This window comes from Acomys russatus, chromosome 6 (assembly GCF_903995435.1).
Source record: "Acomys russatus chromosome 6, mAcoRus1.1, whole genome shotgun sequence".
Classification (NCBI taxonomy): domain Eukaryota; kingdom Metazoa; phylum Chordata; class Mammalia; order Rodentia; family Muridae; genus Acomys; species Acomys russatus.
Window position 1 is genome coordinate 4,912,425 of NC_067142.1, and position 27,273 is coordinate 4,939,697.

Genomic DNA, 27,273 nt, shown 5'->3' on the forward strand with positions numbered 1-27,273 from the left:
CCTTCTAGTGGTGTCAAGGACACGTGGCTTCTTGGTTGGAGCTGGGAGCCTGTGTCCACTCCCTGTCAGTGCTGGGACCCCCATCTGACTTGAACCCCGTACATACTGGCCCAGTGTGAGTGTTTATGATCATCAGTCCTTTTGTGTCTAGAAACCCCTGGTTCCTTGGAGCCATCAGACTACTCTGGCTCTTGTCTTTCCTCCGTTTTTGACTAGCTCCCTGAGCCCTGAGGGGAGAGGTGTCATGACAACGGCTCATTTAGATCTGACTGCTCAAGGTCTCAGTAATCTGTGCATTGTGCAAGTGTGAGTCTCTGTGTTAGTCCCATATACTACAAGAGGAAGCATCTTTGATGATTGGAGAGTGAAACACTGATTTATGGGCGGAGCAGAAAGTTGTTGGGAGTCATTTTTATTGCTGTGTTCCTTTATCAGAACAACAGTATTTGGTTTTCTCCCAAGTCCATGGATTAGCCAGCGTGAAGTCATGGGCACCCAAACAATGCCAAGCTTGCTTTCCATCTCATGGAGTGGGCCTTAAGTCCCACATTTGTACCAGGATTGCACCAGCGTATCTGCAGGCAGTTCACCACCGTAGATCCCACGGTTTGTAGCTGGGTTGATGATTAACATTTCTCCTCAGGTAGCGTGCAGAGTACCTCCCAGTACCGGGAATTAGTAGGTACTGGGGTGAAGACATGTACACTTTATATACACAATAGTAATTTTATTGTGCTAGAATGTAAGAATGGCAGTAATTTCAAAAAGGAAAACTTATTTGAAATGTTTGTAGAAAACTTGCAAATACAGACTATTACAATATATTTGTCACCCAGCTTCGTCTTAAACGGCAACAGTATGCTTATTAAAATTAAATGTTAATACACAACACGTCTCACTTGTTATTTATTTATTTATTTATTTATTTATTTATTTATTTTTGAGACAGGGGTTTTCTATGTAGCTTTGGCTGTCCTGGACTTTATTTTATAGACTAGGCTGGCCTCGAACTCTCAGCAATCCGCCTGCGTCGGCTTCCGGAGAGCTGGAATTAATGGCATGCACTGCCACCACGCCCGGCACTTTTAACATCCTTTTCCTGCACCGTAGCTCTATCCAGAATCCCACACAGGCCTTTAGCCTGACTTCCGCATCATCGCTTCCTGTTCTCATTTCGCGAGAGCTGATTTGTGGCGAAGCGCATCCTGGGTGACAGGTTAGCTCGAGTGCGCGGATGACGAAGCGGAAGTGTTGGAGCTAAGGGCGGGACCAGAGCCCTAAGGGGCTGGGAATTGCGGAAGTTTGGTTAGGAGGGTCGGCGGGCTGGTAGAGTTCCTGGTAGATTTACAGCACTACAGCTGGGGTGTTGCTCGGGGTCTCGGAGCCACCAGCCTCCGGCGGATCGCGACTCGACGGCGCTGCTGCCGTCTGTCCCCGCCGCGCCTTCCTCCGCAAGGACCCGCCTCGGATCTCCACCATGGCGTCCACGAACAGCAACCTCCAGGTACCGCTGCCCCTCGGGTTTCCTCGGAAGAGCCGGACCCGGGAAGGTGCCGGGAAGGGGTGGGGGCGGGGAGCGGAGGAGCGGCCGCGCCCCTGTCCCGGGCCGAGGAGGGCGGGGCCGCGCAGACCCGAAGTGGGAGCAGGGGCGCTTCCCAGATGGGCTGGCCTCACGGTCTGTGGGGCTCTTGATTTGCTTGTGACATTGGAAAACAAAACAGCAGAGTTGGGACCGAATTGGGCCGCCCTTTCCAATCAGGAAGATCTCCAGTCTCTACCGAGAAGAAAGGAAAAGCGTAATTTTTTGGTAAAGCACTACTCTAGACCAGTTTAGAGTAAGGTGGTCTTCCCGTTTCCTTATGCTGATGAACAAAGACTTGCAGACGTCCAGTGAAGAGAAACATGACAATAACCCAAGAACCAGAGGTTGGAGCCAGTCACCACGCCAGCCCATGAATTCATTAGGAATATGTCTTTAATGTATATCCTCCCAAATTACAGTATTTAAGATCAGGGAGTATTTTAATCTGTGTCTTCACTTTCCCACCCTCACCATAACAAGAAACAAACAAAACAGTGTTTTGTACGTAAATTTTGCGTTCTTAAGATAGTTATTGTCAGGAAAAGACTATTGCTGCATCCTGGAACAGCATTCGTTGACAACTGTTTGTCTCACTGTCTTCCATCAGTGGGGTCTTTAATATGGCTTGGTATCCAAGACTTCTAGCCCTGTAGGTTTCTTAGTTTGCAACCAAAGAGTAGAACCAAATACCCATCAATCTTGGCCTTCTGGTAGTTTGTCAAATAGGTATTTGTTGAGTGTCTTGTATAAGTAACAATGATAATGTAAACCTATTTTTTTCAAGTAGGATGATTGATTATGAATAATTCCACCCAAGGGAGGGCCGTTTAAACAGGGACCTCTCCACACAAAGAACGGGAATGGAAGCTTATCTGGTGGTCTTATCTTGAAATTCAACCTAAAAGATTATGAAAGAATATTTGCTGTCATTGATAGAGTCTAAATGCAAGCATGACTTATTTTTAAAGATTAAGAGTAAGTCTGCTGATGATGTGCATGTGTGTCTCTTCTACAAGCTTCTGTAGCTCTGTATTTTCGTAGCCCTATTCAGAAATGCTGGGGGGTTGTTTTGGTTTGGGGGGCTTTAGGGACATTTTGGTTGGTTTTATGGATCTGTTGATTGGTAGATACTTTCCCTTAGATACTAAAGATGATTTCCTTTGTGGCACTCCTCTTTTTTTGTCCACAACTGTAGTTTGGTTCTATAACTGGAATGCATTGGATTGCCAGGTGCCCTTGGGTGAGCCAGGTAGAGACTGGCAAATACTAAAAAGATGGGTGTGAGTGAGAAGGATGAGGATGCTGAGTTGCAGTTGTGCTAGTGGTTGATTCAAGTGTGCTTTTCTCCAGGAGCCTCTTCAGCTTCTAACTAAGGACATTTAGATGAAGAACTGTTAAATGGCCAGGCCCATGCCTTTAATCCCAGCGCTCGGGAGGCAGAGGTGGGCGATGGCAGTGATTGAGTCCAGGACCGCCAAGGCTACATAGAGAAACCATCTCAAAAACAAAACAGCAACAAAATTGTCATTTTTCCCAAGGAACAAAGCAAAAATCTTTGTAGATAGATGCTTTTAATCTAATGCAGGATATAAATAACTAAAAACAAACAACAGCAAAACCCTAGAATTTAAAACCAGTTCAATAAATACAGAATTAGAGATTAGTTCATGTGGATGTCATCCAGGAAGGGTGTAGCTCATTCTTCCTAGGATAAATAAGAAGTGTTTTGCTGAGAAGTGATGTGATCTCAGATAAAATGAGCACCAACTCTAACTGCCTCAGTGTTTGATGTGATCTCATCGAATCCTCAGAACAACTCTTCAAGGTGAATGTTACTCCAGTTTCACAGTATTAGAAACTCAAGCTTCTTGAGGCTGTGGTGTGCCCAAAGACATGCAGTTAATTAGTGTTGGGGTTAGTTTTGAATCCAGGTCTGTGTGCTTAGAAGCTTGTGGTTTTCTTTCACTGCAAAATTCTGCCAACTTGAAGAAGAATGGTGAATATTTTCCAGGCAGAGAAAAGTACAGAAATGTAGTAAAAACCTTGCTGACAGAGAAAACCCCAAGTAAAGTGAAGTAAAATTCACAAATGTCCTTATAAAACTGTGCTAAGATTTGGGGAATCTGGTATTCCCCAAATGATATTCTCATCCCCGTGTGTGTGTGTGTGTGTGTGTGTGTGTGTGTGTGTGTGTGTGTCTGTCTGTCTGTCTGTCTTCATGCCTTCAATGGCTTATATAAAAGCAGAAACACAGTATAACCATTGGAACCATATACAGGCAGTCATAGAAATCCAGTGTGGGCCCGGTTGGTGTTGGAGAGTGTGTTGCACCAAGGAGGGCACACTGGCACTGAGGCCTTGGGAAACTGGAGCTTACAAGGAGGCGTGGCATAGGGTCTTTTTTGCATGTATATTACAGGCAGACATAGCCTTAATTAGTTTGGGTTGTACCATCAGTTTGATGTGACAGGAAATGAGTGTATAAGAAGTATAAATCAAAACAGGTTGTCACCAGAAGTTTGTCAGCTATACACCGTGGTGGGTCCTCATTCTACTGTAATGGACATTTATTTGGAAAAAAACAAAAACAAAAAACCTTGAACAGCGGAGGGGCATTTTCACCCTTCTGTTTCAGAACCCAACTTTGATCTGTACAGAGACAAATCTGACTGGTAGCCAGTATGATTATAAGACAGGTCTGTATGGTGGAAAGTGATGACTAGCTGGATTAGGGTGGTTCCTACTGTAAATGCACAAGAAGGGCTGGTGCAAAGAAAATTTTAAGAAAGAGAATAGTTTAGTTTGTGCCTTCAGTTAAAACAGAAGAAGAGTTTCAGCTTTTTGCAAGAACTCTGGCTTTTCTATCAGAATGGATATAAGTTGGTCCTGAAGATAATAAGACAAGCAATGCATGGAGAGAAAAAAAGAAATTGAGTTCTGAACTAATTTTGAAATGTTTGTGGCAACAATGGAAATGCCAAGTGAGTATTTGATACATAATGTGCTTGGGGATATACCAGAAAAAAGGATTTGGGAGTTGGCATCAAGGTGGACACGAAGAGTTTCATCTTGGAGAATTTACAGAATGAGAGCGAAAACAAATATAAACCAAGAACAGCAGAAAAGGACACTGAAGCATATCAAAGACACTGACAAATAATCTCAGTACAGCCAGTGGCTAAGGTGTCATGAAGACCAAGAAAGGAGGTGCTGTTTGGGCGTTTGTTCCTAGTGCAAAGGCCTGCAGAGAGGACGTTCGATGAGCATGTGCTGAGGCAGCCAAGAGACAACATTGCAGGAGGGATAGGAATAAGAAACCCAACTGAATGCCTCGTGGAGGGAAGGAGATGCTAGAGAGAAGTCTAGGAGACCAAGAGAGCTGGTGTGTTAGTAATGCAATGCTGTATCTATGGATCTGAGATAGAGCTTAAACATATTTTTCTTTAGGGAACCAACCAACAGTGGCATGTCACTGATGAAGTAAATGTCAAAGGTAAGGTGGAAATGGCTTCCAGACAGGCAAAGGCTTGAACTGTTTTGCCCAGATGCTGTTTCCTAGGGGTTTCTAGGATGGATGGTGCTCCACAGTCAACTCAGAAGACGATAATGTCAGATCTCCAGAACTTTATATTGGTGGCTAGGTCCTGGCCGACCTAGTCTGGGTTAGTGAAGTCACTCAGTCATATAACCAGCCTTTGCTGATGCATGCAGAAGTGAAGTCATAAGCCCTGACTTTGCAGAGCTTATATTCTAGTGGGAGAGACACTGTGTTTGAGTGGGGTGTGTGCATGTGTCCGAGCATGTGTCATACCATGTGTGGGGAGATCAGAGGACAACTTTGAGGAGTTCGCTCTCATTTTCTATTGTAGGATTCCCAGGAATCAAACTCAAGTCGGCAGTCTTGTTGGGATGCATCCTTACCCACTGTGCCATCGCACCAGCCCCATGCCTGCACCCTCTCCCCATTGGAATGTTCATGTTTGTTCTTTATTTCAAAATGTCCATGTATATTTTAAATTACAATTTATTGTATTTTATGTGTATGGCTATTTTGCCTGCATTGTATCTGTTTTGTGTGTGTTCTGAATGCTCATGGAGGTTAGAAAAGGGCATTGGATCTCCTGGAAATGAAGTTATAGATGATTGTGAGCTATCATGCAGGTGTTAGGAACTGAACCCAGGTCCTCTGGAAGATCTGCCAGTGTTCTTAACCCCTAAGACATCCTCTGCATCCCCTAAATTACAAAGCCTAATCAAAGTTTTATTTTGAACGCCTGGAGGAGGCAGGTATATCTCTGAGTTCAAGGCCAGGCTGGTCTACAGAGTGAGTTCCAGGACAACCAGGGCTACACAGAGAAACCCAATAAAAAGTTTTATTTTGAGATAACATGCAGTTTTAAGAAGTGATATGAGGAACAGTATACCCTCCCCCCAGTTGCGTGTTGTAAAACTGGTGCAGTGTCACCTGAGGATATTGGTGTTGACACGTTCTGCAGCTCTTACTCATCCCCCAGTTTGACTCGTGCTTTTTTGTGTGTTTCTGTGCAGTTTGGGGATAGTATAGGTTGTGCAGTTTCCAAAACTAAACATGTAATCACCAAATGAGTAGACATTGCACTCTAGAGCAGTTCCACAGGGACCCTCATGCTGCTTTGAAGTCCAGACTTGACCTCTGTGTCCTCTTCTGCTCACATTCCAGTTCCCTGGTAGAATTCATCCCTTCCCGCCTCTGACTTTGATATTTTATAACATTATATAAATGGAGTCATATAATATGCAACCATTAGCATTGGCTTTTTGCAATCTACGTAATAGGCTCAAGATTCAGCCAAATCTTCTGTATCTAGCAATAGTCCACCCCTTTTGATTGCTGACTAGTGCTTTGTGTTATTTATATAACTGTTTAGCCATGAAACCATTGAAGGCTGTCTGGAACATTCATTCATGTACAAGCTTTTGCATGAACACAACTCTTTCTTTGGGTGAGTGTCTAGGAGTGCCGTTGCTTGTTTATCTATTAGTTACATATTTTTTTCTCTAAGTAAAAGCCAGTTTTCCAAAACTCTAAAGCATTATACATTCTCGGCATCCTTACCAGCATTAATATTGGCACCGTTTTTTCTTTTAGCCATTGTAATAGGTGTGGCTATTCTTCATTGTGGTTTTAATTTGCAATATTCAAATGATGGTATCATCTCATTGGTGAAATGTATGATCCCCATTGGTTAACTGGGCGTGGGGGAGTGGGGAAGCAGCTTGCAAGGATTGGTTCTGTTCTATGCTTGTGAGTCTCTGGAATCAGTTAGGCTGGATAGCATTATCCGATGAGCCATCTTACTGGCACATTAATGGATTCTTTTTAAGCTGTGATGTCTTCAGGATCCTTTTGTGTGTCCTAGTAGATGTTTCTCTTTTGTCTGATGTTTCATAGTATTTCTCCGAGTCTCAACTATGCCCTTTCATCATTTCATTAGACTCTTTCAGAGAACAAATGTTTTGAATTGATATGCTCCAGGTTAATATCTTCATTTTATTCATTGTACTTTTGATATTAAGTCTAAGATAAGAACATTTTTGTTTTTTGTTTTCTGAAAGTTTTATATTTGAGTTAGTTTTTGCTGGACACTTGGGATTTAAGTTAAGATTCTTTTTTTTTTTTTTTTTTTTTTTTTTTTTTTTTTTTTTTTTTTTCTTGTTTTGTTTTTTTTCCCTCATGGGTGTCCACTTACTATAATACCATTTTAAAAGCCTGCTTTTTCATTTATGACTTGTTTCTGTATACTTTTAAGTAGTTGCTTGGCTATATTTGTATGGTTCTATTTCTGGCAAGATCTTCTTTTTTTAATCTGTACATCTCTTCCCATCCCAGTCTTTGGTGAAAAGGTAGAAAATCAATTTTTATCAAATCATCAAAAAAAATGCTCCTCATAAATACTTTTCACATTCCTAAATTTTTTAATATTATTTTAATAATATTTTAGTATTCTTTGAAGTGATACTTTTTTAAAAAATGTTTTTGCTCAGTATAGTTTTAGGAACATTTAGAGTCTTCTTCATATTCCATTGTTCCATAGGGGATTTTATGTCTTGCATTCTGTTTATACGTTAGGCAAAGCAGCTCTAAGTTTTTGCAAATGCTTTAAGTTTACTTTATGTATATAGGTGTTCTGCCTGTGTATGTCTGCCTGGTGCCCACGGCGGCCAGAAGAGGGTGTCAGATCCCCTGAATTGGAGCTACAGACCTTTGTGATCTGACATGTGGGTGCTGAGAATTGAGCCCCAGTGCCTAGAAGACTAGCTAGGTCCCTTAACCCCTGAGCCATGTCTCCAGTCCAACCTTACTTCACTCTTTGAGACTTTCCCTTACCGTTCCTTTTTAATCTCTCTGCTCCCCATTATATGTGTTGGGGGCATAGTCTGCCTCAAACTTAGGATTGATGCTTTCATTTTAAGTTTATGTTTCCTCCTCACACAGAAAGCAATAGATCTTGCAAGCAAAGCCGCGCAGGAAGACAAGACTGGCAACTATGAGGAAGCTCTTCAGCTCTACCAACACGCTGTTCAGTATTTTCTCCATGTTATTAAATGTAAGACATGTTTTGTTTTATTTAAACTTTTACACTAAAAGGGAAAAATTGTTAGATTCATAAAAGTTGAAATACAAAGCCAAGAGAATTCTAAAGATCTAATCCACCCATTAAAAAGAAACTCCTTTCTCCTAACTTTTGAATCCTGTTAACAAATGTGACAGCTGTTATAGTTACTACTGTATACAGCCAGTATTTCATTGTGCGCTCAATAGAGATAACTTTATTTTATAATTACCTATCCAGATTATATTATTTGAATGTAATAATTTCCTCAACATATGTTGAGAATGATTTGTGGTAAAAATAGGGTGGGAGGTATTAATTGTATTTTACAAATGCGTATTTGATGGTTGTCATGTGCCAGGCTCTATTCTGGGAACTAGAGATTCAACACTGAGAAACAAGTGCAGGAAAACCTGTAAGATCCATCACCAATCTTACACTTAGTGCCACTGGATTATCTGAAGTTGTAGTTTGAACTTTCCCATTTAATTGTAGGGCAGTAGATATATATGTTAAAGTAAAACAGAGAATGAAATATAACACATAAGAGACATGAGGATAATCCTATGCGTTGCTAGTCTTGTCGAAGTCCATGTTTCAAAATAGCGATGATAGAAGCTTTTATGTGATAAAATTACTATGTTGGTGTTGTCCACATAATGTATACAATTCCCATCACTGTGTATACTTTGAAATAAAGCAGACAAAGATGTTAATGGAAATAATTACTACTGCTTTACTTCTGATCATCTTTTATATCTTAAGATTCTTATTCACTTGTGCTAATTATATCTATTAACATATTTATAAAATGCACACAGAGAGCTAATCCAGCTTCCATTTTTTTCTTCTTTTCTCTATTTTAAAGAGTTTTTTTTTTTTCCTTCAGAGGTGTGTGTGTGTGTGCGTGCGCGTGCGTGCACACATTGATGCTTTGACTGCAAGTATGTCAGTTTGGGGTGTTGGATCCCTTGGAACTGGACTTATATGCAGGCATGACCCAGTGGAAACTGAACTATGGTCCTGAGGAAGAGCAGCCTGTGGTCTTAACCAATGAGCCATCTTGCCAGCCCCAGCTTCCACTTTTCTATTCCTCTTTCGCAGCCGTTAGTGATCACTACTTTACATACAGAGCTGCCTGCTGTCTCTTGTGATTGGTTTTATGTGCGATCCTTTTTAGCTATCTACAAACTGTTATGGAAAGAATTTGGAACCTATAGACTGTTACTTTATTATTACATAACATTAACTTAACATATGTACTATTTTGCTCTGAGTTATTTGTTTTGTTTTGTTTTGTTTTTTTAACTCACACCCGCTGTTGGCTTCCAACCCTGAGTGGAAAGGAATAGAAAGGGAGTGATAATATTGGATACAATGATTTAGAGATGCTTTTTCCTCCCTTCTCCAACCAGACATTCTGGTTAAAAGAAGATACCTAAGTTTGAACTTTTCTCTGAATACCCTGAAAGAAAGCAAGTTAGAGAACAAAGGTGTTCTTTTGCTTATATACAGTTCCAGAGGGGATCCAGCCGGCTGTCGCATGGAAGACATGGCAGCAAGAGTCAGGAAGCTAGCCAATCATAGCTCATCAACACATGGGAAACTAGACCATAGGGAGCAGAGCCAGGTCATAAAACCTCAGCGCCCACCCCAGTGACATTTCTTCCAGCAAGGCTCTACCTCCGAAACACCCCCACTGTGGACCAAGTGTTTGGGTATAGGAGTCTGTGGGGACATTGCATATCAAACTATAACAAATAACTAATGAATCGGTGTCTCATCCCCTTCTACAGATGAAACACAAGGTGATAAAGCCAAGCAAAATATCAGGGCCAAATGTACAGAATATCTTGATAGAGCAGAAAAACTAAAGGAGTATCTGAAAAAAAAGGAGAAGAAACCACAGAAGCCTGTTAAAGAGGAGCAGTCAGGTCCAGTTGATGAGAAGGGGTATGTATTCCATAAAGTGTTAGATTTCACACCTTGTAACTTTTCATTTGTGAAATAGCATTCTTTTGTCTAACCCAGGTAATTTCCAGCCATAATTTATGGGCCAGAGTGGATTTATTGCCTCATTAAGCTTTATTGAGACACAGCCTTGTACATCCGTGTATATACTGTCATCTCAGGCAGCTTGTGTCTTGTAACAGCAGAGGTGAGTGGTTACAGTGGAGATTGTGTGGCCATGAAATCTGAAATATTTATCACCGAGCCTTTCAAAGACCAAGGTTTGCTGGTCTGTGCTTAATGCACTTTCACGCTGTCCTGGCTGTCAGTAAGACCAATGTAGGAGTGATCTGTGAGTTAAATCTGACCTGGACAAAAGGAAAATGAACTCCAGTAACTTCTACTTTATGGGAAGTTTGTTTTATTGTGGATTTGCGTTCTGTCGTTATGAAGAAAGCAACAGCATACTTTTTGAAGCAGTGAACTCTAGTGTCTGAGTGTCTTCGTAGATGCTCTGTCAAGCAGGGAGAACATACTAGATTTGCTCGGCATGGTTCTAGATGACATGTTAGGAACAAGGAGGTCCTGGGTCCGTGTGGCCTGCCTGCATCTGAAGCACTGTGAGTCTGTGAGCTCTGGAGTTGTGGCACTCACAGTCCATGTTCTGCAAGGTACTAGTGTCTTGGATAATGCCCAAAGTCATGAAGGAAGTAGGGATGGAGCTCTTCAGGCAATGCTCCCCTCCTGTGTTTGTTGATGGTAGGCATTGCCTATTTTAAGGACTGGAGAGGCATAAAAAATTAGAGTTGACTTCCTTAAACTGTGTGTCAGAGTTTGAAGAAAATTATAGGCTCAGAGTTTCACATTCTTGGTAAGATATGGTTAGGGAACAGAGTTTCTGTGGCATGCCAAGAGTATTTCATAGTGTTTGCACACGTGTAAGGAAGAATTCAATTTATCATGAGCACAGAGGGCCTCCACATCTCACAGCTGTCTCTTCCAGCAGAGACACATGGAGTGTTACTGAGGACCCTGTAGTTATCTGCTCTGCAGTGGCCACCTCACAAGGGAGAGCCAGACTTTCTTCTATACCAAATAACAATCTTTCTTACCAGCAGCAGAACTCACTATGGCTGATTTACTTAAAAGGAGTGTGGTTCTTATATGGATTATCTTAAAGAATTTTGAGGATAGAAAATCAGACTTAGGTTCCTATCAGTGGTAGAAAATACCCAGGATCCCGTATGGGGACATTCAGTTGTGAGTTCATGCCTGTGGTATTTTATGTTCTGGAGAGATCTTGCTGTTGCCACCTCCCTCTCCAAACATCACTAGGGCTCAGAAATACACAGTAAGACCTCTACCGTCAGTTTCCTCAGGGCAAACCAATGGTTGCATCTGAAGATTTATTGTTCATACATGCAACCCTCACCTTGGAAGAGCTCAAGGCTGATGAGGATGAAGAGAGCCTACAAAGAGCAGTTTGTTTTAAATTATCTTTACAGCGTGAGAAAGCTTGAACAGGAGATTGGAGTGTCACTGGCTCAGCACTCAATAGTTACTTCATCCATAACACTGCCATACTATAAATAACCAAGGCTTTCCCACCCTGTCACAAGTCCTGTCAAGTTTTTCAAAATCTAAAAGTTGGTAAGACTTTTCTTCTCTGTATCACCTTTTCACCCAACAATGTAACAGGAACAAGTTTTTCCATTAAATGTTTCTACAACATTGTTTTTAAAAGCTGTAGTGTATTTTGTCACAAGCTAATCTCTATAATTGAACAAAAATTATTTCCGTTCTTCTTTCACGGTTGTACTATAGAAGTGACTGTCCTCGTAGTGAACTTTTAAAATTATCTCCTCAATGTAAATCCCTAGATGGGAAGAAACAATTCTGTTCTAGTTTGCTTATCATAGCTGTGCTAAACTGCCATGAGCAAAAGCAGTGTGGGAGAAAGGGTTCAGTTTTGGTTAGAGGGTATACTTCACCACCGGAGGGAGCAAAGGCAGCAGGGGCGCAAGGCAGGAGCCTGAAGCAGAGACTGTTGGAGGGGTGCTGCTTACTGGCATGCTTTCTTTGCTCATTTGCTCAGCCATCTTTCTCATGTAGCCCAAGCCAGCCTGCCTAGGGATGGCACTGCCCACAGTGGGCTGGGCCCTCCTACATTAATTAGTAATCAAGACAGTGCCATACAGATAAGACCACAATCCAGTGTGATGGAGGCAGTTTCTCAGATTCCTTCCTCGTGTGTAGTCTAGGTTTGTGTCAAGTTGGCAAAAGTTAACCAGCTCAGGTGGCTTGGCCTTTTGTTAATTTGTTTGTTTGCTTTTTGTATTCATAAGATTTTTACTAGGAAGCGCTATCTGTTCTTGGGAACCTCAGGCTAATGGTTATATTGTAGATAATTATATATCATACCTTTCCTTCCTAGCATAAAGTCTTGTTGGGCTATATTTTGCCTGGTCCTGATGCTCACAGTCTTTCTGTATTTTATTTTAAATCCTTCATGGAATAGTGTGGGGCATACACCTGTAGGGATATATACATGCACAGGTATGTCACAAGGATGGAGCTGTTCCTTGCTTCAGCCCGCCTTGTCCATTTCCAGTACAAGTTTCCTATTGATTATTTGTCTGTTTCCTGTCTTAAATATATTTTTAAAACATCATTTGAAACACCTAAGTAAAAATAATTTTTAATGTCAATGTCTTTTCTTGCTTAAACATTTCAGGTTATCTTTCCTTCACTTTTGCATTGTGTATTAGCATTGAGTGATCTTTTGCATATATTAAATTCTTTTCATTAGGAATGACAGTGATGGGGAAGCAGAATCTGATGATCCTGAAAAAAAGAAACTGCAGAATCAACTTCAAGGTTACTTTGGATTTCATTTTTAAATTCAATCTCATTGAAAAGACTCATGGATTGTCTGGTTGGACTGTTTGTTTCCCTCTATTTCATTGAGTTTCAAAAAAATGTCTGTAGTTGCTGGTGGGTCACATACTGGCTTGGTTCCAGACGAGGGTTTACTCTCAATGATTTTTAAATTTCTGATTTTTAAATTGATTTAAAAGACATTGTTTTAGTTCAAAAATTTTAGTGCATTAAAAAAATATGGTTTGTTTTTATATTTGCCTTTAAAAGGCTGCCAGCAGTTACTCTTTTTCATTTATATTTGCCCCTTGTAAAATAGGTTGCATGACACTATTAGTACATAGCAAGGCCCAAGGAACAGAGCGGAGTAGGAATGGCTGACTCTGCTGCAGCTGATTTGCTTCATTTTCTCCCTGTTCTCTCCCTGCACTTCCTGGTGTTCTCGGATAGGCTTATTTTATTATGGTTTCTTTTTTCTTCTTATCTGCTACACATGTCAAGACCCTTTGATTCTGCTATCCTACAGTACAGTGGCACGATGGAGTGGTGCAGATCCAGATCTGGAATGCACTCCGACGCCTGCTACTTACAGGTTTTCTAATTGTGGGCAAGTTCCCCAGCCTCTCAGAATCTGAGTCCCCATCTTGAAATAGGCCTTTCTTTTAGGGAAAGGAAACCAAGACAATGCAAAAAGATCTTAGTAAATTCTAGAGGCCTAATGAATGCTAGCACAGGATATCCAAAAAAGCATCCACACAACTGCTGGTTTCCAATTGTTGAGACATGAGTGTTCTTTTGTGTGTTAGCTGATGGCTTTTCAGTTAAGCATTATACTTAATCAGTGGTAGTACGTATTCATGCCTTTGAGTCTTACTTAACAAAGTATTTATCTAGAAAGGATTCCGATTTTGAGGCCCGGTCTGCTTACTCAGTAGTGAGATTGAGTTTGTGTGTGAGTGTGTGCTGTTCACACATACACATTTGTGTGTACATATGTGCAGAGACAGGTGTGTGTGTGTGTGTGTGTGTGTGTGTGTGTCTTCGACCTTTAATCTTGCTGTAGTCCTTTCCTTTGCCAATATTTCTGTCTTACCAACCCACTGGGATATATAGGAAAACACTGTAAACCTAGTACATTGAAACATGTATAACTAATGAGGCTAGAGAGCAGAGGCTTTTCTTATCTTTATTATTTTTTAGATTTATTATTTTGTTTTTACTTACGTGAGAGTGTATGCTGCATGTGTGTGAATGTATGATGCATGTGTGTGAGTGTATGCAGCATGTGTGTGGATGCCCACAGAGGCCAGAAGAGGGCGTCAGATCTCTCTGGAGCTGGTAGTATCTACAGTTTAAATTGCCTGAGATGGGTTCTGGGATCCAAATTTGCTTTCTCTGGAAGATCATTATGCACTCTTAATGTTGATCCATTTCCCCATCCCCTGACAATACGGTTTATGGTGGTGGTGGTGGTGGTGGCGGCGGCGGCGGCGGCGGCGGCAGCGGCAGCGGCTCCTTATGCTTTTGTGACAAATGGATGTAGTCTCAGGGCAACTTTGAGTTCACTTTGCTGTACCGCCCATCCTGAAGTGGTACTCACTGTACACACTGTCTGACAAGTTCACCAAGTAGACTTTTTAAGCTGTAAGGCAAGAAGCTGCTTTCTCGCTGCCTTGCTGTTTTGAGTTTGGTTTCTCCTATCCATTTCCTTACCCCAAATGAAAAGTAGATCATATATTAGATTTTGAAAAGTAGAGTTTTTAACAGATATTTTATAAGTTCCTATCAATTGTAAATCCAAAGACAACATTTAACTGTAGAAAGCTTTGGAATCTAATAATGAAATGGACTGTAAGTGGAGCTTTAGCCTTTCTATGAGGTCTTTCTCTTTCTCCCTCTCCCTGTGTGTGTCTGTGTGTGTGTGTGTCTTTGTCTGTGTCTATCTGTCTCTATCCCTCTCTCCCTCCCCTCCCCTCCCCTTCCCTTTCGTTCTCATTTTTTTAAACAGTGTCTCACATAGGCCAGGGTAGACTTAAACTTTCTATAGCTGAGAATGGCCTGGAATTTCTGATCCTTCTACCTCCAGCCTCCCAAGTGCTGTGATTAGAGATACGTGCCACCATGCCTGGTTTTTCTGTCCTTCAGTTTAATGGTTTGTTAATGAATTATTATCTTTTTATTTGTTCTGATTGGCAAGATAGCTTAGTCACTAAAATGCCTGCCACACAAGCATGAGACCCTGCGTTCAAGCCCCAGCACTCACATACAGAAGCCACATAGGCCTCACAGCCATACCTCCCTGAACATGCCCCACCTCGTCTGATCTGAAGCCAAGCAGGTCGGGCCTGCTTAGTACTTGGATGGGAGACAAAAGCCAGACATGGTGGCATCTATCCATGTCATCCTACTGCTGGGGAGGGGCATCTAGTAGATCCCTCTAGCGTGCCGCCAGCCTAGCCTGCCTGGTGAGCTCCGTCTCGTAAACAAGGCGGAAGGCTCCTGAAGAGTGAACCTGCACTTCTCCTCCAGCTCCACACAGTACACGCGTGTGACTGCACACCTACATACTCATATGTGCATTATCATTTTTAAATGATTTTTACTCCTGAAATAATATTTTAATATTTTACTTCTATTTTAAGTTATGGGATTTAGTATATTATTGTTAGGATTAAAAATAGATTGCGGTTGGAATTTTCTGTTAGTTAAGGTTAACCAATTCTGTTAGCTAGTTCAGGGATTTATAATGCTAAATTATCTATTTGACTTTAATTTTTTTGCATTTACTTTGTGTTTGTGTGTGTGTGTGTGTGTGTCTCACACCCATGCACACATATATGAGAAAGTCAGAGGACAACTTTCAGGAATCAGTTCTGTGTTTCCATGAAGATTTGGGGACCAAACATGGATCCACAGGCTTGGCAGCAAGTGCCTTTATCCACCGAGCCATCTTACTAGCCCCCAAATAATATTTAAATATAATACACAGTATGATAAAAGTATATGTATATTCTTTGACATATAATCAGCTATGGTTTTTTAGTAATCTTACTTTGCCTTTCTAGTTTTATAAACTTTAGTCTTATCGAGGAATTAACTTTTCATTAATAGTGCAAAGTCACTGTTAAATTTTAATAAAAATATTAGTTAAATGTGGAAATAAGTTGAACATGATGGTACATGTCTTTAATTCTACAGCACTTTCGAGGGAGAGGCAGGTAGATCTCTGAGTTTCAAGGCCACCGTGAACCACATAGTGAGTTCCAAACTGCCAGAGCTGCATAGGGGAACCCTGCCTTTACGAAAGAGGAAATCTATCTATTACGCATGCTTGGTGTGGGGGTGGTGGCAGGGAGTGGGGGTACGCATGTGTTCCTGTGTTTTACTGTTTGTGGCATGTTGGGAGGGGTGTGTATAGAAGTCAGTGGTTGTGCCCGTTGGCTTGTAGATCGTTCTCTGTCTTAGGTATCGAGGTGGAGTCTCCCTGAACTCAGGGCTCACCAGTGCAGCTAGGCTAGTTAGCTAGATGCTTATTGCAGACAGCAGCACATGCAGGTCAGCACAGCCACCCACCTGGCATGTCCGTAGATGCTGGGAATCCAAGCTCCAGTTCTCCATTCTTGTTTGGTAAGCACTTACCAACTGAGCTGTGTCTCCAGCTTGTCATGGTTTTTAAATTCCACGAAAATCTCAAGTTAGCCAGATGACGTCCATGGACAAAGTGACTTTACTTTCATTTAATAAATGAAGCCTTATCATGTGGTGTAGGTACTTTGTTTACTGATCAATGGAACATAAACCATGCACATTGACTTCTTGTACTAAACCAAATGTTATGATACAATACTATGGTTTTATTTTAGTCTAGTAACTAAAGATTTTTATACTTTCGGAAGGTTAAGCTACCAAGTATAGGCTTAGAATCATAAGTGTATTTCTTAGAAAGAAGAAATTAAAAAGTAATTTCATGATCCGTGATTATGTAAATAGAGGAGTCTGTGTCCTGTTTAAACAACTTCCTGTCGTGTGTGTGTGTGTGTGTGTGTGTGTGTGTGTGTGTGTGTGTATGTGTGTGTGTGTGTGTTGACTTTAAAGTATCTTCCTAGATCACGCTACCTTAGTTTTTGAAGCAAGCTCTGTTACTTAACCTGGAGTTCATCAGTTTAGCTTAGCTGGTGGCCACTGAGCTCCAGGAGCCTCCTGTCTCTGCACCCCGTCCTATCCTAGAGCTGGGGTTACAGACTGCACCATCACATTTGAACATGGCTGCTGCTGAGTCTGCTGATAGAAGCGCTCCCCAGCAGAGCGGCTGCTCTCATCCTAGAGTAGACTGTTTGATCTGTAGTAAATCAGTCCTATACACTAGAAAGTTGGAAAAGTTTTTAATAAAACTAGCTAGAGGTTTCTTCTAATAAATTACAGGGTGTTTTTCTTGGACTCTTACTGTAACAGTTACTGTAGTTTTTGAATGTACTGCTCTGAGGAACTAAATCATTCTTTTAAGTAACTGTGAATAATTAAAAAAAAAAAAATTAATGCTTCTGTTTAAAAGCCAGATAGGAAGTTTGACAAATCTCAAGAAAGAATTGCAGGTCTTTAGGGACACACTTGTCTTTTCCATCATCTGCTCCTCTCTCATTTCCGTCTCTTCAGTCTTTCCTCCGATGTCTCCTCTGTCTTTTGTTAAAATCACTGAAGCATATTCTCTGCTATTCTCTAAGGAGAGTATTAACAAGAGAAAACATAAACCAGCCCTGAAGAAGTGCATTGATTGTCCAGAGCCATTACACAGTTCTAATCCTTGCTGGGTCACCCGGTCTCAGTGCTAGCATGTCTGTGGTTTGGCCAGGTAGTGCTAGTTTAGCTTCACTGATGAAGGAGCAGAAATTTAGGCATTGAGTCCTATCCATAGCTATCCAGCCACCCACCTAAGCCCTTTCCTCCTAATGATTTATTTCTAATGGCTTCCGCATTGCCTTACTTCAAAAATTTTAGTACTGAAAACTTGTACAATTTTACACTGTGGTTTTTAAGGGTTGCTTTCTAACTGTGCTGAGCTAGTCTTGTCGATTTAAAGGTGACCCAATATCTTGCAGGTGCCATTGTTATAGAGAGACCAAATGTGAAGTGGAGTGATGTTGCTGGTCTTGAAGGAGCCAAAGAAGCACTTAAAGAGGCTGTGATTCTGCCTATTAAATTCCCTCATCTTTTCACAGGTGAAGTAGCTTCTAAACAATTTTATTTAAAACTCTCAGTGACCAGGGTAGAGCGTTGTGAGTTTGTGTCTCCATATCGTGAAGTATCTTGAGTTGTGACAGTTAAAATGTAGAAATGCAGCAAATATATCCTCACAAAGATACTCCTGCTTATGGCTATCTTTGTAAGTACACATTGCAAAATGATGTGATTGTTAGCCAGCAGGCCTTAAAATGCTACATACTCATTAAAATATAGTGTATATATATATCTATCTCAATAATTTAAATCCACATGATAATTTATTGACAGATGTCCACATCTGTTATAAAGATCAAAAAGCAAGTTATAAAAACATATAGCATGATTCCATATTTGTTGAGTAAGTGTGTATGCTGAGAAGTAAGTATCAATAGATTGACTTTTAAATGCTAGTAACTGCTTAGGGAATAATCATAGGTGACCTTTATCTTCTGAATTTTATCTGAATTTGCAGTAGTCATGTGTTAGCTTTCAAAGTGTTTCTAATTTTTAAAAAGAGGAGTTAAGAATTACTTACCTGCCTCAGAAGAAATGCACATCCTCTAGGGACAAAGAAGGCCCTCCTTTACTCTGTGAAGAGAGCTTTGCTGACCCCCAGCACCTAGAGATAGCTTAGGTTCTAGTTGCAGTGTAAATCATCTGCTCTGTGCTGAACGGTTCCTTCACAGTGTCCCTTTTTGTGCCTGCGATATGTCTATGCCCACAGTCTAACACAGGTGTTGTTTCCTTTTGAAAATAAGCTGGTTCATGTAGTGAACACATTTGGGATGTTGGCTGCAAATGGAACAGGTTCAAACAGTGATGTCACAGACAGCAGATACAGCAGACTGTGGGCCGCGTCTCACCTACCTAGTAGCTTCAGGATGCTGCTTACAGTCCAATCTCAGGAAACACACACAGAGGATGTGGAACCCTGTAAGTCAGTGTGCCTGTGTCCTGGTCCTCAGGCTCCAGATAGCACAGCAGTTGCCCATCTGCCTGTGTCTTCCCTAGAGACCATTCCTCTTCTAACAGAATAGATTTTACCTGTATTTGAACTTCAAATTTTCTTATTTTTACTTGATTGTAAATATTTTTAAAACTACTTACTATCTATGATGAATTTTTTGTGTGTCTGTCAAACACATTTAAAAGGTCATCACTTAAATAAAAAGTATATAGTACCTAAAAATCATTTCCTATCATCTAGTATTCTGTGCACCGAGTACCCACTCAGGGCAACACTGCCTTACAGCTGTGTGCATTTGAAAACGAAAAGGAAGTCAAGTAATTACTTAAACTCTGAAAGTCAAGTACTTGCAATTCAAGCCTTTATAATCAAGATAATATTACTTAGTTTTGCATTAGTCATATAGGGATGGTTCTGCTCCAGAGACTAAGTACCTATCTGTAGTTTATGTAGATTTTAACTTTATGTTTTATAATTCTGTGTTTTAGGCAATACTATGATTTCTGATTTGCCAAATTAAAGCATGAAAAGTTGGTTTTTTTTTTTCCTTCCTTGTTTCATTTAAGCAGAAGTAGGATTCACAGTAATAGCTCTCATAATTACCCAGCCATTGAAGCTGCTGATGGTAGCACTAGCCTGTGCTTCCTGGTCAACCAGGAACTTGCTAGAACTCACAGGTCCTCTTGACTGAGTGTCAGGCCTTGTCATTCCTCCGCAGGTGATAGCAGTTTAGAAGCAGTTCTTTGCAGCTGCCCCTGCTCTGTGGCTGCTCTGTTTTCCCTGCATTATTCTAGTGTTGAGCAGTACCGTTTAACTGAACTTTCTGTTCCTGGGGAGAGAGTCTTGTCTGTCTGTCTGTCTGTCTGTCTGTCTCACACATTGTGGTTTCCATAAATGAATTTCCTCTGTTTATTCTTCCTGATAGCTTTCAAATGAAAACTTTCTTACAGTAAAGTGTGGCTAATGTCAGTAAGTGCAATGAGTAGTCTAGGAAGTCTCATGTTATTTTTCTAATGCATCTTATAGGAAAGAGGACACCTTGGCGAGGAATCCTATTATTTGGGCCACCAGGAACAGGAAAATCCTATTTAGCCAAAGCTGTGGCAACAGAAGCAAACAACTCAACATTTTTCTCAATATCATCCTCTGACCTTGTTTCTAAGTGGCTGGGGGAAAGTGAAAAGTAAGTGGTGCACTGAAAGTTTTACTTTGTCCCTGGAGGCACAGTCTATGGGTTAGTACATTTCATATACCATTACTAAAAATTCAGAGAAGGACTATAACAATAGATGTTCCTTTCTCGGTCAAGCTCAGTACCTAGCTGGGAGTTTATTAAATAGTAAAAAAGCTAGTGTGTGTGTGTGTGTGTGTGTGTGTGAGAATTATCTAGTTATTTATCACTCTCTACCCCAGGGGTGTGATTAGGCCTTTAGGGTTTATGGTTATTAGAGTATTGGTATATTGCCTTGTTGTGGCCCTTTTGAACACTTTAGAAACTACGAGCTTTATTTATTCTTTCTCTTAGACTGGTTAAGAATTTATTCCAGCTTGCCAGAGAGAACAAGCCTTCCATCATCTTCATTGATGAGATTGACTCTCTGTGTGGTTCAAGAAGTGAAAATGAGAGTGAAGCTGCACGGAGAATTAAGACTGAATTCCTGGTTCAGATGCAAGGTAGTATTACTGTAGGTTTTTAGCAGAGTTTCTGACTCTTCTTTAACCATTAGTGGGGAAAGAGTTTAAGCAGAATTTCTCTAAAAAATTACCATTTCCTTTATTATTTTTGTTGAGACAGATTCTTACTGTGTAGCCCTGGCTGGCCTTGAACTTCCGACATAGATCAAGCTAGCCCCAGAGATCCCCCTGTCTCTGCCTCCCAAGCACTGAGGCCTGCACCATCACTCCCTGCATGAGTGTATCTTTTTCTTCTTTTAATTATCTTATAAGATTCACAGATATTATTAGTAAAGAGATCCGTGTCAGTACTCATTTACCAGGAGCTTCATGAAAGCATATCCTGAAAGGAATATTAATAATATTTGTCTGTAAATAAGGGGATTTTCTTTTTTGGATGATTTGACTGATAATTGAGCAATGTGGTTATTGGTTGGTTACAGTTTTTGTGACGATGAAGATGAAGCACTTTAGTGTTATGTAAAGCACTACCTTTCTTAATGTAACATATAAACGGCACAGGAAGAGAGAGAGGGAGGGGTACACTAATGGAGTTTTGGAATTTTTGTTTTAGCTGAAAAGAATGAAATTGGATGATTTGCAGAAAATTGATATAACTAGAGATAATCATATTAAGAAAAATAAGTCAGTCTCAGACAAATATCAAAAATGTTTTTATTTGTGGTTTCTAGATATGATGAGAAATGTAAACTTACATGTGTCTGTATGCCATGAAAGTAAAATGAACTGCCTCGGGGAGCAAAAGGGGCTCATGCGACGGGGAGGGACGGGACGTTGGGGAGTGTGCTCCAGATGCCTCCCTGACTTCTTTGAACTTGTCCTTATATAACACTATTATTTGTAGAGTATACACCAGTGACTTTTTTTTTTAAAGCATCAGATTATTATTTAAAATATTACCTATTTTCATTCAGGAGTTGGTGTGGACAATGATGGTATTTTGGTTCTGGGAGCTACAAATATACCCTGGGTTCTGGATTCTGCCATTAGGCGAAGGTATGATGAACAAATAAACATTTTATTTCTAACCACAGGTGTAGCAATAAATGATACTTTCCCTTTCCTTTATAAGAATTTACTCTGATAGCTTTAAAAAAAAATAAATTAATGACTCTCATGTTCTTTGTCCCCTTGTGTTGGGGACAAGGAATGGCATTGCTTATTGTTTGCCTGCTATAATGAAAATAAGCACTCTGTACTGGAAGCTTCCAGTTTGGGAAGGACATTGCTTGGTGCCTTGCTTTAACTTTGGTTTTGAGTAAGTGTAGGAGGAATAATGCTTCAAAATTGACAAAAACAGTTCTATATATCAGTGAAAATCCTTCATATAAAGTTTTGCAAAATGATTTGCTCTTGCTCCTTACTCTGTAGCTCAGGTTAGTTCCAACCCAGAACAACCTTCTGTGTGGTAGGATTACAGGCATGAGCTACCATGCTTGCCTAGGAAGACAGATTTTTAGTTCAAAAAAAAAAGAAAGACTTATTTTTCATACTGGGCAAAGTGGCAATCACCCAAAATCCTAGCACTTGGGAGAAGGTAGGAGGAGAACCAAGAACTCAAGGTTATTCTCACCTATGTAACATGTCCCAACCAGCTCCGACTACATGAAACCCTGTTTAAAATAAACAGAACTCTCTCTGTCTGGGTTTTGTTTTGTTTTCAAGGTGAAGATGCAACGTCAGCTGTAGGAGCAGTATCTCGAGTCTACAGCTCTATAGCTCCCTAAGGCATTGTTTAACGGCATGATAAAAAGAGCACTTAGGTGTGTGCCACTTTCACCCCTTTATTTTTGTTGATTTGACAGCACGCTAGGGTAGCATGCACTGCCACCAATGGAAGTGTCTTAGGCAGTTTTAGAAAGTGGCCTGATTCCAAAGCAAGCCTATCTAAAGGTAAGAGAAATTTTTTAAATGTCACTGCCCCAGTGAGTCTGCAAAATATTGCCCTTCATTGCTTCCTCTCTGTTTCCAAATGGCTGAATTTTATGAAGGCAAATTTAAAAAACTACGATATACAGTATAGTATTATTCATGATGAACTCAAAGTGGAAAGAACATTTTTCTTATTTTACTAATTTATTCAGATTTCAACTCAATTGTTATGCCAACACTTGTACCCTCTCATTCCTCCCTCCCTCCCACTTTCACCCTATTCCGCTCCCCTAGGTCTATAACCTAGGGGGACCTCCTCCCCCACTATGTCTCATCTTGGTAGCCTGCTTATTCTTTCTTTGAGTGCCACCAGGCCTCCCCACCAAGGGGAGGTGGTCAAATATGGGGCACCAGAGTTCATGTCAGAGTCAGTCCCCGCTCTCCACATAACTGTGGAGAATGTCCTGTCCATTGGGTAGATCAGAGTTAGGGGTTCGATGTTCACAATTGTATTGTCTTGGTTAGTGCAATAGTTTGAGCAGAAAGAACATTTTGTGTAGTGTTTATTCTATATGATTGTTAGTAGTTTTACTGTTTTGAAGTTAGAGAATTATGCTGACCCTTATTTTGTAGTGAACCATTACTTTTCATCACAAGGTCAGAGTGCAGTCTTGTGAGCCGTGCCTTTATTCCATGATTTCCAGATATAAACATAGGCAAAAAGGATCCAAAAGTTGTGAGAAAAAGATTTAACTACTCAAAACTTGTTTCATGACTATTTTACTTCTAACTTTAGTTTTCAGTGTAGATAGTCTCCCCTTGGGGTAGGTAGGTATCTGTGTATGAACACTTAAACATATATGCATTTTAATCTGATCTTAATACCCTAACTTGCTATAATTCAGACTGTCCAGCTAATTATCTAGGGTCTTTCTAAACATGCTAATTTTACATTGAAATTAAGCATATATATTTAACATCACTTTATAATTTCTTTTATTTTAAGATTTGAAAAACGTATTTATATCCCTTTGCCCGAAGCTCATGCCCGGGCAGCCATGTTTAAGCTCCACTTGGGCAGCACTCAGAACAGCCTCACAGAAGCAGACTTCCAAGAACTCGGGAGGAAGACGGATGGCTATTCAGGAGCAGATATAAGTATCATTGTGCGGGATGCACTTATGCAGCCTGTGAGAAAAGTTCAGTCAGCTACTCATTTCAAAAAGGTAAGCATCTGTAACCTACCCTCTTCAGGACGCCCCTGGCTTGTTTTCCAAAGGAGCTGGGATTGCTTCAGTCTTGTATGATAATGTAATAAGTAGGTTTGTGTAATAAACATTTCTGTTGCATTGAAAACAGTTTCTCCAATAAAGATTATTCATGGTCCTAAAGTATTGTGTCTTTCTAAGATGTGGTTTGAGGCGTTTTTTTAATTTAAATAATTTATTCAGATCACATCTCAATTGTTATCCCCTCATTGTATCTTCCCATTCCCTCTTCCCTCCCTCTTTCACCCTATCCCCCTCCCCTAGGCCTATGACAGAAGGATGTGAGGCATTTCTGTGTCATTCGCTTGGAATTGCAGCAGCTTACATGGTTGAGAGTCTGCTTTGAGGGAGCTAGGACAGTGCGGTGCAGGGTCTGGTATGTGTGCACTGCACCAAAAGAGTAGAACCAAACCACGCCCAGCATGTCTTTTCCATGCTCACACTGTCCAGAACTGTGCTGTGTCATTGCCATTGTGTGTGGCTCTCACATGGAAACAAGAAGTGCGTGTTGGATAAGTGTTAGTAGTGGATCTGGAACTTGAGGCTAACAGATGCAACCCTGTGTGTCATAGCTCACAGGGGCAAAAATGTGAAATACACATAGAAGAGGTGTTTTTTAGATGCTGAAGTCACAACCTGTCCCCTTCCTGCGATTCCCATATGAATGAGTTGAGCGTGCATGACTAAGGTTCCACCTGATGAAAATATGATGGCCGTTCATTCTTTCTCATTGTGTATCCAATTCTGACCCTTTCCTGAAATCCTACTGTGTCAGCATTCCCAGGCGCTGGGATTAAAACTATACTTTTAAGGTACCTTACACAACTAACACTCCTCCTAGTAATTTGCACTAACCCTCCTGCTTGAGGACGGTAGCCTCTAGTATTACTTATAGTAATGCATTTAAAAGTCCTGAAATACTGTTAGACACCTAAGTCTACAAAATGTGTCAAGATTAATATATTATGGGTAAGTTACATATACGCACCTGATGGATACCATAATAAAATACTTAATAGTCTGACTTTGAACTAAAACTTGAATAAGCTACAATTTACTTGTTAAGTATTTCTGAACAATTTATGTTCCCTATTTAATGCACATTGTTGTTTCTTAATTGGAGATAGCCCTCTTTGAGTGCTGTTATAAAATGAAATGAAGTAGTATATATGTACAACACTAACCATGGTTTCTTATTGTTAACTTATGTACCCTTCTCAGCCATCTCATCACTAGTGTGCAATGTTGCATACAGTAGCAGTTCTTTAGAGACAAGTGTGGGTTCAGAATTAAGTATATGCCATACTCATATTTTCTGTTTAATTCTCTTTGTGCTTAGAAACTATAAATTCCTAAAAACTCAGACCTTTCTTACCTAGAATCTGTCATTGATTTCTGCATATTAATAGCACGGACCTTATATATGAATATGAAGCCAGGTTCTTCTTAAAATCATAAAGGTAAAAACAAACATAATTTTTAAAAATTATAATTGCTAATGTATATTAATTGTACAGATTAATGGACTTGACTGTGCATATAAAGCACACACATAGGTATAGTGTGCTTTATAATCTGACTAGCTTTACACTAGGGTTTTGGAATACCATCTGTAGTAAATATTTCTATGGCTCCATCCTTCTACCTTTGAAGATGTTACAACTAAGAAGGACATGCTTGCCTGTTTATTTTAATTATTTATAAAATGTCTAACATAATAAATCTACTCAGAGTTAAATCGGGACGTAAACAGCCAAAATCAAAGGCAACAATTTCTGATCTCATACAGGTGGAGAAGAAAGAAGATAGACATAAATACAAATAAACTAAGTATGAATGTGTGCACAGTAGTTATGTACACAGTTAAGCAAGCTGAAATGGTGTATGTTACACCTATACCAATCCTGAAATAAAGTTAATTAATCATCATGAAATAGACTTAAGAGCAACCCCAATTTGATACACATGTTCGCCATCTAAATAGTTGTATGCAACTTTGTTACAAAGGTTCTTTTTCTAGAAATTGCTAAAACCTTTTTTGAACTGTTAAGTTTCATGAAATGACATGAAAATTATTAAGCATATATTTTAATTTCTGTCCTACTTGGCTTTCTATTGTTGGGATAAAACACTAAAACCTAAAGCAGTGTTGGGAGGAAAGGGTTTATTTATTTGGCTTACAGGTTCTGATTATAGCCCATGGTAAAAAGAAGTCAGAGCAGGAACCTGGAGACAAAAACTGATCAGATGCCATGGAGGAGTGCTGTTTACTGGTACTCTTTTCTTAGAAACACCAGGACAACCTGCCCAGAGGTGATACCACCCACAGTGGGCTGGGTCCCTCCCACACAAATCGTAATCCATGGTCCATAGATTTGCGTATAGGCCAGTCTGATAGAAGCACTTTTCTCAGTTGAGGTTCCTTCTTTCCAAATAATTCTACTTGTGTCGTGTTAACAAAAACCAACAGCACACTACTCACATGTTTCTGTTACTGTGAAGAGGAGCCATGACCAAGACCAAGGCAGCTTATAAAGGAAGAATTTAACTGAGGGCTTGTTTATAGTTTTCAAATGGGGAGTCCATGGCCATCGTGACAGGAGCATGGCAGCAGGCACACAGGCATGGCGCTGGAGCAGTAGCTCAGAGCTTATTATTTATCTGCAAGTTCAAGGCAGAGAGAAAGAGACAAACTGGGCCTGTCTTGGACTTTTTGAAACTTCAATGCCAAACCCAAGTGATGTATCTCTAACAGGGCTACACCTCCTAATCCTTCCTAAACTGTCCACTATCTGGGAACCAAACCCTGAAATATATGAGACTGAGAGCTATTCCCATGAAAGCCAGCACACTTGGGTTTTTTTTGTTTGCTTGTTTGTTTGTTTTATATTTTTGCTAAAAGAGACACAAAGATTGAATGATTTGAGACTAAGTAACTCTGCAAAATATCACAAGTTTTCAGGCATGGAAAAGAGCAACTTAGAAGAGTTTCGTAATATGTTTGTTGTGATCTGTAAGGTAACTCCCATTTAATAGGTGTGAGATGAAGAGAAGAAAAATGGTAGCCAGAAGTAACTGTTCTTTTTCAAAACTTTTAACCCCAATAATAAATTACTGAATGTAATATCAAGCTATAAAATGCATCAAGAAATTTTTAAAACAACCAAAATCTAATACATTTTAAATCGACCTAATGATAATTGCTTTGCCTTAAACATTTTAATACAACCTAAAAATTAATGTATTTTT

General features: G+C 40.2%; 1 protein-coding gene across 1 annotated transcript in view; it reads left to right on the plus strand.

Moving 5' to 3' along the window:
* Positions 1-1,243: 1,243 nt before the first annotated feature.
* Vps4b (vacuolar protein sorting 4 homolog B) overlaps positions 1,244-27,273 on the plus strand; it is a 29,184-nt gene continuing 3,154 nt past the window's right edge. Inside the window, exons 1-9 of the mRNA XM_051147208.1 lie at positions 1,244-1,504; positions 8,058-8,169; positions 9,972-10,128; positions 12,935-13,002; positions 18,099-18,218; positions 20,216-20,372; positions 20,715-20,863; positions 21,799-21,880; positions 23,763-23,982. Of these exons, the coding sequence (XP_051003165.1) occupies positions 1,478-1,504; positions 8,058-8,169; positions 9,972-10,128; positions 12,935-13,002; positions 18,099-18,218; positions 20,216-20,372; positions 20,715-20,863; positions 21,799-21,880; positions 23,763-23,982 (1,092 nt within the window). The 5' untranslated portion in view covers positions 1,244-1,477. The remainder of the gene's footprint in view (positions 1,505-8,057; positions 8,170-9,971; positions 10,129-12,934; positions 13,003-18,098; positions 18,219-20,215; positions 20,373-20,714; positions 20,864-21,798; positions 21,881-23,762; positions 23,983-27,273) is intronic.